This window comes from Calidris pugnax, unplaced genomic scaffold, assembly GCF_001431845.1.
Source record: "Calidris pugnax isolate Ruff unplaced genomic scaffold, ASM143184v1 scaffold24, whole genome shotgun sequence".
NCBI lineage: Eukaryota > Metazoa > Chordata > Aves > Charadriiformes > Scolopacidae > Calidris > Calidris pugnax.
Window position 1 is genome coordinate 7,954,409 of NW_015090922.1, and position 15,338 is coordinate 7,969,746.

General features: G+C 39.2%; 1 protein-coding gene across 1 annotated transcript in view; it reads right to left on the bottom strand.

Annotated features, from left to right (window-relative positions):
• HHAT (hedgehog acyltransferase) overlaps positions 1 to 15,338 on the bottom strand; it is a 163,059-nt gene that overhangs the window by 126,875 nt on the left and 20,846 nt on the right. The window contains exon 8 of the mRNA XM_014951242.1: positions 14,245 to 14,395. Coding sequence (XP_014806728.1) covers positions 14,245 to 14,395 — 151 coding nt within the window. The remainder of the gene's footprint in view (positions 1 to 14,244; positions 14,396 to 15,338) is intronic.

Genomic DNA, 15,338 nt, shown 5'->3' on the forward strand with positions numbered 1-15,338 from the left:
ACGCACCGCGTTCAAGTCTACACGCAAAGTGAAAATACAGTGCAGTAGCAATGAAAACAGATCTGATAGATGTAACTAATCCCTCCATTCTCAGGTGGAAAAAGGTAACAAGGGATAAAAAGGGTCTGTATAGCAGTGTTCAGACTGCAACTTGGGGTGGAATAAGCGACTACATTAAATGAAAAAAGAGAACAAGTAATCACACTGCACTAGTATTAAAAATTTCACAGTGATCCCTTCAACATCACAGGAATCTACCTCTCGGGCATGACCCCCCCCATGACTAATTCAGAATGACATCTGCCATATGCACATGGACATGATTCTCTACTGCCTATAAAGTACACCCATATTTATTTGATATTGCAACATAATTTACAATCAACTTCATACAGCTTATTCAATCCTGAGCTGCTCTGCAAAATAGAGGATTTATCTGGTAGCCCTTGCAACTTAGGGTGCCTCGGTTACATAAAAGTTTCACAAAATGCTTTTTTAAACCCTGTAACAAGCACCATTTTCTGAAAGAAAGGTTATTTTAGATTAAAAGAAGGGAAAGGATATCCACTGCAAGATGAGTAAAAATTGATTTGCCAGTTAAATTTTCTATACTGCTCAGATGTCAGAAGCAACATATTACTTTAATTTTTTTGAGAAATAATGGGTAAAATCTAGTTTAATAATATTAGTCTTCAAACAGGGAAAAATCTTGAATAGCTGGTGGAACAATAAAGAGGAGGTATTTAATCTCCATTTCCTAACAGTGTTACTCATTGCAGACAATTTGATAGCTATTTTCTTTATAAAAATGTCTCTAGTTCTGCTCCCCTAAAGGGCATCAATTTTGAATCTGTTCTCTACGCAACTTTAATGCTTTCGTTAAACACAGAAGTTCTAGTTTCTGATGCATTTTGATGAAAGATTATACATCGAATCCTTTCTAATCAAATTAACCTTTTCCCAGTATGTTAACTAGAAATCAGTGACCAACAATATACATCTACTAAACCAACAAGGCCCCTTTCCAAAATACAATCTCTGAAATCTCTGCCTCCCAGCATACATCTCTCTCCCCAAGGTACATTTTAAAAATTATTTCAGACAGACAGTTTCTGCTTTGAAAGTGAAATGCATAATGCAACAAGCTGCCTCCAAATTTGCATTGAGTAGAAAGCTTAGAGGGGGGAAGAGGAAAAAAAAACTCTTCTCGTATAGAAGAGATATGAAAAGGCAGTAACACGCTGGTATGAACCACAGTCAGCAGCAATAGCACATGCACTGAAATTATAATCATGATGGTTCTCAGGAAAAAAAAATAAATAAATAAACCCCTCTTTTTGTCCCCAGGATGTAAGAGTCGTGTGTACGTATGTGAAAGCAAAATGCGCAAAAACTGTGATAAGTTTTTCATTCATGCTGCAATCACCTGTTTCCTCCTTGTGTGGATACTTTGGACTTGCTCTGAGATTTCCATGTGTTCAATTTCCTTATAGTCTGTACTTATTTTGAAATCCTGTGTCTGTCACTTGCTACGTAACAGTGCTGTAGAGCACAGTTTTCCAACCATATCTACCTACTGCCGGCTGGCGCATACTAATATAAAATCAGGATCAAAAACTGGTCAGGACCTTCTCCTAGGAGCTGTTTCACATTTTCCTGACTGCATGCTCTGCACCCAGCACAGGCCAGCAGACAGGGTGGCTCCCAGTGGAGCTACAGATTGACATGCAATGACAAACCTTTCTTTACTGAGCATCACCATCCAAATACTCACCCTGGTCAGCACTACGTGCAGGTGTTATCTGATGGACTTGTTATGGTCCTGCTTTGCAAGCCTGTGTCTTCCTTTAACTGAGGTCTAAACTCTGCTTCCCTGATAGAGGAGTTATATGAGCCTTTAGAATATAACTTTTGAATTCAATGAAGTTACACCAGCTTATGTCACTTAAGGACCTGACTCCGCACCAACCTAGATGAAAACTGCTACTCATTAGCTGTGTTAGGGACCACAATTCCATTGTGCTGGCCAAAGGACCCCATCTCACAACACAGCTTGATTGTAAGACCTCATTCCCAATGATTTACAGCATGAAAAAAAATAAGTGCCAAGTACATGTCAGCATCATATGAATCAATTTAAAGCTATGCTCATTATCGGAACATTTTTTAATGAAGCTAAGTTGCAATAATTTGAGTTGTCAAACCCTGACTTTGTATATACATATTTTAAAGTAAGTACAGAAGAGAAAGCAGCACAGCTTTGTTTTCCATTAGTTCCTCCCCAGGATTGTTGGGCTGCATGCTATTCCTAGAAACAAAGCACAAAAATCATGCCTCTTGTAGGATGACCTACATCTGGCTACCTGCACTTCAGCAGAGGTTCCCATTGCAACCACATGGGATGTCACCACTCTGAAAACGCTTATGCATAGACTAAAGACAGGACACTTCAGAGAAAGAAGTGAGGGCTAATTATCCCCTGGTTTTCATTAAGACAAAAATAATAAAAAAATAAATATTGAGAGTTAGTTCCCTGACATTGCTTAGATGAGGGACAAGAATCAAATCCACATTCCCTAAAGAGCAAAAAATAATTACTTTCACAACACATGCAGCACCTGTACAGGTCTCTTATACACACCACCAGGGTTGTGATCAGTCTAAAGGCATAGAGAGAGTAAGATTTCAAAGGATTTTTCTTTGTTACAGGATAAAGTACTATGTGGAGAAAACTCACATACAAAGCACAATCTCTTCCATACTAAGAAAGTAACAGGTTAGATACCAAGACTGGCATATATCTAACACTCTTGGTGAGCTCAAAATAACTGCATACATCAGCCATATATATGGAAAACAAATGAATTTGTAATAGGGAAAGGACATAAGGAGAGCTCTCATGGCTAATATGAAGTATATTCTGCACACTTTTGAACAGACAAAAAAAATCCATCACTCATAATAGCAACCCTTCATAATTCCGGAGATTCAGTACTAGAATCACATGTGTTCTCAAAAATATCAATATTTTTATTGAAAAATTGAGAACATTTGTCTGTGTCAGTTCTGTCATGGATTAATAAATCCTTTTTGCAGCAGCTAAAACATAACAGGACAACAATTCAGACTAGCAGCATGCAGAGGGATAGTGGCACAATTCTAACTTTGGCCTCTGCCTTCAGGGGGATGGATCTAGGTGGACAATCTGCCATTTGTGATGAGTTAAAAGTCAGCAAGGTAGATGGAGACAGGTAAACGTGAGATTGGGTGCCCAGGGACTGTATTGTATTGTAGACAGAAATATTCCAAGCATGTTGCCTTGGACACAAATACTTCTGAACACAGAAAAGTAGTAGTATAATTTCTGCACGCTGGAAAGGAGTTCAACCAGTACCACTATCCCACATTTCACTTTAGCAAACAATACAATAACTGTAATTAGAGCTCTTCAAATCAGCGAGACTAGTGGCCACTTATGTTGGTGTTGAAATCCAACAAGTGAGTTGTTTATTACAGCTTCAGTACTCTGTACCCTGTGGGTATTCACCATCTCTTAAAAGAAGCATTGTAGTTGCTGCAATGTTTCAACAGCGGTTCTCAGCCTGCCCTTTTACAAATGTGGCCAAACTTGGCATTAGAAAGTCTAAGTCAATCACATATCCTCGGAGGAGCCCATCCCACTTAGCTATAGAACAGTGTTTGCAAGACCAGCACTTCCATTAGCAGTCTTTGCAAATAAATCTGGCATTTTGCCGGTGAGCTGCTGACGAAGAGTCTCTCCGCACCAGAACATTTTGCACTGGAGACTGAGAGGTCATTGAATGACAGCTGCTTTCACCAACAAAATGCTCTTAAATTGCTTCACTGTACTTCTTTCGCAAGCAGTATCTTACAGCAGGGATGCCCAGAAGACTGTGTAAAGAGAGAACCCCACCATTTAGCAGTCCTAAACTACTTTTCCTGATCCTCCTACTTCTGCTCATCTTTCCTCCAGCGCTGTGTGTGGCAACCTCCCCAGCTGGCAATCCCTCAAAGATGAAAGCTTCTAAATTACAAATAATTACAAGTGTGCAACATAAGTCTGAAACATGTTTTAGAGTCTTGTCTGAAGAATAAGATTATTACTGGGGAAGCAGATAGCAAAGTCAATATGCAGGTTTTGTAAGTTCTATTATTTAATGTCTCAATGAACTATAAAACTTTGCTAGAGCAAATCCCCTCAAGGGAGTATGCCTACCAAGTAAAATAAGTATTTTTCAAGTAGTGACTGCTACCAATTGATTCTTCATCATCTTCATTTTTAAATAAAGATCTGGAAAAGCCAATCCGTATTTTTAAAAGACATTTTTACCTGCCTATAGCTTGCACAGACTCAGTCATACTGTTTTCTGCAAGTTTACTTGAAGCCTACATCTTCATAGCAAAGCTTATCTCTTCAGTGACAATCAGCACATCTCTTCCTAAATAATATAGCTGCCACCATGCAAAGATACACTATTTAGAAAGCAGATACATAACTTAAAATAGAAAAATAACAATTAAATTGTCACAAGATATCATACAGTAGAGATAAACATATCATGCCAATTCAAAATATTCAGCTAAAAAGCCCAGACTGTTTAGTGGCGTAAGTTTTTCAAATCAAGATGGGAAGATGGATGATGACACAGATAACACAGAAAAATGAGATGCAATGCAATACAACCTGTTTGGGTTTATCTGTTACCCAAACTATGGAATATACTTTCAGACCTTGAGCCTTGAAAGTCACATTTTCTGGAGAATCTTTTGCCACATACAAGTATGTTGTTGGAGCTCTCATTTTCACCCAGCCTTTCAATTAGTGCGAGAGTTGGTGAATTCCACCCACAAGGATTTTACAGTCTGCCCACTGACACGGTATTGGAATCAGGAAAAAAAATACATATATGCAGCTCTTTCAGCATTCCTTCAGGATAAACAATAACAAATCCTATCATTTCCTATTTAAAAACAAAACAGTTCTTACTGTGCAACATGCAGTGAAACAATCCCAGGGTCAACTGAATTAGAAAATTCCTGTTTAATTGAATTCAACATTCTTTTAAACATCAAGATCTTAAGAATCTGCTTGAGCCTAGATCTCAAGCTTCCATGGACTGCTTTTTGTTTGCGAGCTTTGATTTTAAGTTTTAACCACCTGCAATGCAGCAAACTAGTAGTAGCAGCTTTCTTTCATCTCGATTTAAAAATGCAACTAAGAGTAAAAAGGAAAACCAATGTCATTTGAAAGAAAAATATGAAGACTGTCAAATGCTTTTATATCAAGTCTTTGACAAGCAATTTCTTGTTACAGTAATAATAAGCAAGACTTGTATATACATGAAGATATCTTTATCATATTCTCTGACACTTGCTTAAGGACATAGCAGAATTTTAACACTTCACACTTAGATAAAACACTTTGCACTTCTGTTTCTTCCTGGCATGATTCAGCAGTACCACGTTGCCTTTTGGTCTCCTCCATTATTAGAATAATTAAAGCTGCCACTGCATTCAGCCTGTGCCGGACGCCTCTGGCCAAAGCTCCCGCTCAGAGCTGTACAGCTCTTCAGCACCAATACAGCCAGTGCATAAACATTCACCTTACTCCACAAAAGAGTACTTTGTAAATACGTGATTACTGTAAGGTTGAAGAGAGCAAACCCTAAGCATTTTACTTGCCAAGTATTTCCTGCATAGCACCACAAAAAGTTAGGGCTTTCCGTTCCTGTAAGAATGGTGGGAATCCACAATCAAATCCTGACTCACCACAATCAGCAGCAAAACCCTCACAGATTTTGACAGAGGCAGAAATACCTGGACTGACTCTGGACAGCCTGTATAATACAGGATACAGTCCAAATTTGGTATACATTTTGTTAGGGAAACCTTCACCTCCAAGTAGAAAATATCACTAAAAGTCCCAAAGCTTCTTCTGTGGATTATCGGTTATTAGCTGGGAGCTCAGGATGGAGACCTGCATAGCAAGAATAATCTACAGTAAGATGGCTGCAAGGAGAAAGTTCTTTTGTGGACCACATAAAAAGACTTCACAAAGTGCTAGTGGCCTCCAGCCTAACGAATTGGATCCATGATCTAATATGTTTTGTTGTTTCATTTATATTTCAACACACTACTTGTATTATATGAGAAAGCCTAAGGAAAATTTTAATGATTCTAGCCAGTGACATCTCTCCACCCCTGCAATCTCCTGGAAAGAGACACAAGCAGAACTTTAAGGAGACATGAGTCATTGACAGTGTTGATGTAAGATTACATACAGGTCTGCCTGCTTAGGAGGCTTTAAGACAAGAAATTAGTTCTGTTTCTCATATCTCCCTCACACTGGATCTTGGTGATACGGTTCAGCAGAATGCTTTCTTTAAAAGAGCAAATCTCATTTATATTCTGTTAATCTCTGCTAGAACTCTTCTGAAGAAATATTACTTTAATTTTGTACCTTCCCCGATTCTTCAAAAGCCCGTGGTGAGTGGGTGAAACCTAACGCCCATTAGTGGCAAACTGCCATAGGGTAAGTTCTCCTTCGGTTTTCCTCGAGTAAGACTCTTGCGATGCAGCGTGACTGCCCAATCGCTGTGAGATCCCTATCCTTACTGCAAACACAACAGTGAAGTTTATTAATAGCCATTACTCATTTGCTACAGTGGTTATGAGCAGGCAGAGTGCTGCTTGCCAAACGCGAGCAGCAGCGATAGTTTGTCTCTGTGCAGACCTCATGTCAAATACTGTGAAGAATGGGCTTCACGGGTGATCAGCAGTAGGTGGGCTTAGCTTGTTTGTTAGAAAAGCCCAGGAATTTCAGATTACAGTAACAAAGCAGTCACCACACAAATAAATTTCCAGTAATTATGCAATTTAGACCCAAGAAGGATTAGGGTGCTTTATTATTGCCTCTTTTTACACTCCAAAGAGACAAATAATAGATATTTTTTTTCCTCTACTGAAGAGATTTAAGGAGTCTTTTAAAGCTTTAATGTAACCAGCAAATTGAGCTGTACAGCAGATAAGAACTGTAGCATGCACTAATTTGGCTGACGTCAAAAGCAGTTAAATCTTTTGTCTCTATCAGTGAAAGAATGACTAACCAGTCCAGAACTAAAGCATCTTTCATATATTCAGGTGACACGCTAGCTAAAAACAATGTGTCACAGATCAGTGCCCAGCTTTAAGTATCACAACAGTTAATGGAAAAATACAAGTCAGTCAGGAAAAGTGTCATTTTTCAACTCAGAAACAACTTATTCCACGACTGAAAAAATGTGCACTGATTCTGCAATTAAATGCCCAACTTTTGGGCAAACAGCTTAAGTATTCCAACACTGGCAAGCAGATGTAATGTTTAAAGATTGTTTAACACCTTTCTAAGGAGTGCTCTCCTCTTCAAAAGACCACCCTCAGTCCAGCTGTTACTCTGCACAGCAGCTGTGCATTTCATACGGGAGCATGCTTGAAAGTACCATAGAGGTTGTAGGGTGGGAATGACATACAGTGAGACCTGGAGCATGAGGCCATTTCAACACTGCAGGTGCAATTCTATTTAATTCAACTATCCTTTAAAATAATCATTTTTCATATTTAAGAGATCTTGTCTAAAAACATAGGGTGGGGAAAAGGCACTTTTTTATTTTTAGATAGAAATGTTGCATGATTAACATACAGTGAGATGCCAGATCATTAGAAGACATTTTTGTTTCACCTGATACACTAAAACACACTGGACAACTTCTGCTTTGAAAATATCAACGGCTGGAAATATACCAGAAGTGACGCTCCTAATCTCCAGAGGAAAGGGAAATATGCATAAGTCTGTCCTTCCTTTTTTTGTCTGTCAGTTCCAGCAGCTGGGTAAGTCCCATCAGAGGCATGGAGTTGAGTGCTTTCAAGAACACAGCTGTCTAGAAGTAGAGGACAGACTCAAAACAAATCACCTCAAAATACCTGAACCTCTTGAAGCTGACTGCTTTATAGCACTTAAAATGAGATTTTCTGTAGCACAAAGCAGGCTTGGCTCAGCATGCCTGCTCTGGTCCCCAGGCAGCATCCTCTCCCCATGCACAGAACCTCAGTGAAGGTCTTCCTGCAGCTTTGGGAAGTGGCTGTTGCTGCCGCCGCAACCCCTTCCACTCCACAGCAAGGTGGGCAGCAGGTCTGAGCCACAGATCTGGATGTGCCATTCAAATTTCTATCAGGCTCCGGGTGATTCACACTAAATCCCTTCTTCACACTGCCACGGAGGTGTGGAGTTCTCTTTCACTGCTCACCACTCCTCCTCTCAAGCAAGTTTTTCAAGGATTTGTAACTTCAATGACTCCTGAGGATATATCCCATGGGAAGGAGTTTACCATCCATCATTTAGTATCCCTCCTTTCCTCTGTGTAATTACCTCCAAATGACATATTGCACAACAGTGACTTGCCGTGATTACTAGCATATAATCAGAGAGCTAAAGTCAAAAGAATGAAATTTAGGGAGTAAACCTGCTCTCTCAAATTTCAGGCCACTCACCAACTTATCCAGAAACACCACAACAAAAGAGCATTATGATACTCAAACAGAAAGCAAAAGCCTTCCATGAGAGTTTGTTAAGAGTACAAGCCCCTAAGCTTGGAAAAGGCACTTTTTCTGAGCCCAGCGGCAGAGATGTCATCCTGACCTACACATGGCTGTAGCACAGTTACAGTGAAACAATTATGTTTGCGTTAACTTGTGCCAGGTGTTGGCTATTTGGGAATTTAAGGAGGCAAGCTTCCCAAATCAAGCATTGATAGAAAAACCATTTCTGATCTTATTTCAGTTTCCTTAGTGATATCATATAACAAAGCCTTTCAGCAGCTTACTCATCTTGACACATTAAATAGTTCACTCCCATAATGATTTATTCCAAGACAAAAATCAGAAGCCCAAAGATGGGAAACACATGGTAAACTGGTTTGAGATCATGAGAAGCACAGGTGAAAATGGACTTAAATAATTACTTTCCTCCCCCCCTACAAGTCAGAAAATCCATTTTCTTTGTTTAAAAATATATTCCCGTCCTCACCACAAACTAAGAATAAGCAATTAGATGCAAATACTATCAAGTGTTCAAGCCAGAAATAAGAGATGGTAAATTTTTGCTTGGTAGTCATAATTCTAAAATTACTGCATGTGGTCACAGTGATCTCTTGTGGCTCACACTCACACATAGCATCAGTACCAGACTTATCTTTCCCCAGAAAAGAATCTGAAAGAAAGTGAAATACCCTATACAGTCCTTTCTGACAGACATACACAAGAAAATGTTTCCAGACAGGGGAAAGATTTCAAGAACAACAGTGAAGGTAGACAGGTGAGGAAGCAAGAGATGCAGAGGAGATTACATTTTCATTTGTAGATCCATTTTCTGCGGGATGGTTATAGCTGAGAATGATTAGCCTACAGCAAAATTCTAATCCATAATTTGGAGCAATTCACTGAGAGCTTGCATATAGAACACTTTTCTAATACAAGGCAAGCAATGCTTTTCCAATAATGAGGCATGTAAATCAGATTGAATTGCAGACAATTTCTTTCAAATAATAAGCCAGACACCATTTCTGGATGTCACCAAAACATATCTGGGATAAACTTAACAAGTGTTCATATAAAAGTGTGTGTGTCTGTACATGCAAAATATAGCCCTCCTAAACGACCCATTAGCATGCAAGAAAGTGGGTGGTTGACCTATGTCAGACTCCGGTCTTGTTAAGAATTGGGGTGTTAAATACAAGACACAATCTTTACAGCATGGTAGTTGAAAATAGCCAGACCTTTCCCCTATCATTGCATTATTTTATTTATCTGGCAGCATTTCTTAAACTCCATTTTCTTTACTCTGAATGAAATTCCATTTCCTGTGAAGTTTGCCTTTCAAGTACTACTTCTTACTGCCCTCCTAAAGAACCTCCACCCCTGCTAAGGCTAACCTATATCAAACATGCATAAAGTTTTAGCACAATTTGTTCCCAACACACTTGTCTCCAAATTATTTTGGGAGAAGATACTTGGGAACATGCAAATTCTAAGGTGAAAAGGCAAAGAAAAGTTGTACTTCTGCACATCTCATCAGTCTATGACCAGAGATAACTGGTTTCTTATGCCATGCTGTTCCCACAGCATGTCAAAACATATCTGATTAATGTGTCCAACATCTTTGCAGAAGAGCACTTGCCACTCAGTAACAGTATTGGAAACAAAAATGGAAGCATGATTTTTTTCCATGAACAGCACCTGTGCTAAATGTTGTCCTAATTTATGAACTGAGAAGTTTCTTTGTGGAATACCTTGCCAAAGTCATTCACCAACATGTCAAAATTGATACAGCATTTAGTTAAGTGCTATCTTTTATTTCTGTAGTTTCCACACCCTTACTCTTCCGCTAGGATATTTTTCCATATTGAACCAATTTGCAAGTTTCAGCAGTAGCACAACTTTTTCCAGTTGCACTGCGCAATCTGCCCCCCACCTCAGAAGCTGCATGGTCAGCCTTGACCAACTCTTTAAAAGCACTTACAGGTTCACAACATCACTGGTCGCTCTCACACGATTCATTACTTTGCTTTTAACCTTGGTAACAAAAGCCAAGCTTTAATTCCTCATGACTTAAGACAAAGCAGACATTAAAAACTCTAAGTTAGTGTGTCACTGAACTGCTGCCCTATCTGGGAATCAGGAGCTCAGAAACTGCTTTCCACAGCTATAATCGAGCTTCTGAATAGGAATTAATTTATCCTACATTTATTAGCTATGCAGCTGCATATTTAGCAAGATAATGATATCCTGGTAAAATGAAACCACAGTAACACATTCAACACCTGTATTTGTCTTGAGACAGTAAACAAGATTGCTAATTTTTTGACTTGAGATTGTCTTGATTAAATAAAATGCAAATTAGGCAGAATCTACAATAGTGTTCATAACTCCTTTTTAATTAAAGCCTTTAATTTTTAAGTTTGAATGGCCACAATTTGGTTTATTGTTTAGCACCATAAATAGGGAGACGGAATACCTGATTTGTTTTTCTAATACCCGCTTTGCTTTTCAGCTCTAGAGAAATTTTAGACACACTGTGGTATCTTTCTTACCTTCCTCGCTGAAAGCTCTTCCACCTGCTGTATCACATAGTGAATTATCTCGGCATATACTGATTATAAGTGACACTGGTCTGGATGTATCAGATCAAAAGCTCTGTTGTTATGCTCAAAGGACACCAGGTGGTGGAGGAAGACTCCTCAGTAGCACATTTGCATTCCTTTCATTGTGACACTCACGTTGTCTTTCTCTTCAAGGCTACCTTCTCTTCTTCAAAATCTGCACTGCTAATAGCTTTGAGGCCTAAAAATAGCAATACTAAGTCTTCCAGAAGCCTAGCTAGCACGATACTCTGTTTCTGAGAGTACCCTAAAGTGGACACCAGCAAGAAGGGCAAGAGCAAGTCAAGGATACACAACCTTTTTTCTCCTGAGCAGCCTCCCAGATGTGAGCCAGCAGTTAACGGCGCTGCACTCCATGTCATCTGGCTCATTCCACCCCACTCCATTTCCCAAACTGGCCCTCAGGGGCCTTTAATAAGCTTTACCAGGCTACCATTGTATGAAAACAGTCTCTCTCACTCTCCCAGCTTAAAACTGTTATTAACATTTAAACTTGACCCACTCTTTAGGAACATTCACTTAGAAGTCCCCATATTCAGAAATGACAAAAAAGTATTTAGCACTTTAAGGAAACAAGAGTGTTGCTGTTCCTAAGGCTTCACAACACAAGCTATTTACTTTTACCATCTTTTGCTAGCTTTTATGCTAAACCCATCATTTCCACACTTCCTGTCCTGTTCAGACAGTCAAACAGTTTAGAAAAAAAGGCTATTCCCACTTCTAACACTGACATTCCTACACAACATACCAAAGACTGCAAAGCTTCTGGGTAGTAGTGATTGAAGAATTTAATTGTAAAGGCATAAGGACAGAATCATCACAGAATGGTTTGGGTTGGAAGGGACCTTAAAGATCATTGAATTCCAACCCCCCTGCCAGGGGCAGGGACACTTCCCACTAGACCAGGTTGCTCAAAGCCCCACCTCCAGGGATGGGGCATCCACAACTTCTCTGGGCAACCTGTTCCAGTGCCTCACCACCCTCACAGGAAAGAATTTCTTCCTGATATCTAATATAAATCTCCCCTAGTTTAGTTTAAAACTGTTCCCCCTCATCCTATTGCTACACTCCCTAATAAAGAGTCCCTCCCCATCTCTCCTTGTAGGGCTCTTTAGATATTGGAAGGCTGCTATAAGGTGTCCCCAGAGCTTTCTCTTCTCCAGGCTGAACAACCCCAACTCTCTCAGCCCATCCTCATAGAAGAGGTGCTCCAGCCCTCTCATCATCCTCCTGGCCCTCCGCTGGACTCATTCCAGGGATTCAGAGGGCAAGCTACATGAGATTTCTTAGATAACTGAGAACAACCCATAATTCACTAGCAGTCATAGGAAATTCTACTATCCACGCAGCTTTGAGAGCAAGGAATGAAGTCAGCTGTACGTGAACTGACTTTTTCCAACCTTCAAAGCAAACAAACAAATCCTATCAGATAATTTTATTATTTCAGGCAGTGAAGGTTTGATACATATATGAATGAAATACTTGGGCAAATTGCAATTATCAGCAGCTGACTTTTTTCCTTCTGTAAAAACTTAATTTCTGCTTAGACACTAGATTCAATTTTCTTATGTGTTATGAATATTGTTTTCCAAATACCCTATATTTTCACTTTGATCACCACACATCTCTGCAGGAGCAGAGGACCTTGTCATGGTCTGTTACAACTACTTGACACAGCAGTGTCATCAGTATTTGTGCTGAAGTTCAGTTTCATTTTACACCTCGGGAGCAATACACATTCCCTGGAATACTAACTGGGAGAGGAGGCAAACACACTGCTGCTGTTTGCAACTCTGCTGACAAGGGCCAGCAGGCCATTAAATGCTGTTCTTAGGAGAGTGTCTGGTAAAAACCACAGATTTCTGTATTAAAACTGTAGGTCATGAGTTCAGCTCAAACTCCGGAAGAGAATTTAAACTAAGGCACTTGCTAGTAGCTCAAATAGTTTTTAACAGTTCATATGTTTTCTACACTCTATTTCTGCTGCGTTTCTTTGAACACTACGTATCTACAGTTGCCAACTATTATAAACTCTAAAGCCTTCTTGTTACAACGAGCTTCAAGCTGAAAACAAAATTAAAATCTCATCCAATAAAGCCCTGATAATAGTAGGCCCACTGTTTTTATGACCAAAATGAAAAAGCTTTATTCATATCCCAAAGCAGCTGGAGACAAAACAGAGTAAGCACCATTGTGCTAGGCTCTGCTCTAACAGAACACAAGAGAAGTCTCTGGACTAAAAAGCTGACAAATCTAATTCATTTCAGGTATTGTTTCTAGAAGTCTGGGGCACAGTGTCCCACACACTGGAGGAACTAGAGATAGTGCAGAGGAAAACACAAGAAGGGAGAAGTCAAGTGAATCCACTGTTACAGCATAAACAGCAAGTAGAATTCCACCCGGGAAACAATTTTCAGGGAAAATACTTCTGTGAACACTGACTTAAAGCAACTGTAAGATTCAAAACTGATAGTTTTTAGTGAAATATTGTGCTGAAGCTCTTTAAAAGCAAATAGGATCCAGAAATTCATCCTACATTAATAATATTGTGAAAAATTGTAATTGATTATAATGTGCTGAAGACTTTTTCTACTGTGTGACTCTAGAGTATTGTAAGTATAGCTTTCCTCACAGGGTGATCAATCAACCATTTACTTTCCTTCCCTGGAAAAATATCTGAATAGATAGATTTTAGACCAAGACTGAAAAATGAACCATTTAACAGATATCTGGAAAAAAATAATTACTATGTTAGTGAAGCCTCGTAGGCTGAGTTTAATTCTAATAATTAAGAGGATGAAAATGCTGAAAGGGATGCTTGCCCCTTCCCTCTGCAGCGTGAAAAAAGTAACCATCAAATTGAAGTTCATTTAGAAAGTGCTAAAGATGAATAATGGGGGTGAGAGAAAAAGCACAAGGACATGAAAGCAAGCATGATTACCATGGTTACCATGAAAACACACAAGCATGTTCTTATATACTGACTACCATATATCAGTAATAAACTACCTGAAAAGCAATAATGACTAACCTCCACATTTTAGTGAAACTGTGCATCAGGCTCACACAGCAAGGCAGAGCTGGAGGTTTGAGTCCATCCATTTGAAGGAGGAGGGCAGGAACACCATACAGAACCAGGTACTTCACATAAAAAAATAGTACTTGAGCTAAAGCCAGGCCACCTAAAAGAAAAAACACATAGAACTTAAACAAGTCCTGAAATACTTTTAAAATCTGTTAATACTGATTACTTCTAAAGAGCCATTATTCAAAGAACTAAAACAAGTATCATCATTTGCTGGGATATACAATACCTACTTTTGAAACAGCTCTAGGACACAAGCACATGCAATTATGACTGTAGCTGCACACCCATGAAAAACAGTACCATCATTGCAAGATGAAGGCATCTGTAGTTCTACTTTCAAAAAAATCTTTGAACTGTGGGTATTGACTGCTGTGAAAAACAAATACTGACTTATGTTGAGCTAAAAATCAGAACATACTGATATAATCAATAAACATTCCCCACAGAGACAAGTTTTACCCTAGCAAAAAACCCCAACAACCACTCTTCCCTTGTGCCTCCAGAACTGGTACAAACAACGGTTATCTTTGCAGCTTATCCTGACAGCTCCACAAACATCACATCTACTGTCAGGTTATTTGTGTCCCCTAAAGCACTCCCTACAAGATCCCTCCTGCTGCAGCCCAGGTGTAGAAGACTGGAACGCCACTTGGCAAAATGTTTCGGGAATATTTCAGTTTTTAAACCCACAGGACAAAGTTTGCCTTAAGGCACTTCAGCTGCCAGATTTCCAAAGGATAAATTTTGCCAGTGCATGTGCTCACAGCTTAATGGCACAACATGAAGCATCTTGCACAGATGTGAGATAAAAAATCATACCAGCTATTCTCAGAGTTATTACTCATGCAAGTAACAACCTCAGAACACATTAGAAATAAAGCAAGATGATTCATATTAATATCCTAAATGTTTTCTACCAAATAAAAATGCTATGTGATCAATAATCATAAGAAAAAATATCAGTAAAAAGCAGAGGCCAACACCTTTATAGAAACTGGTGAGAGTTCACTCCTTAAAGATCCATTCACTTTGGTGAA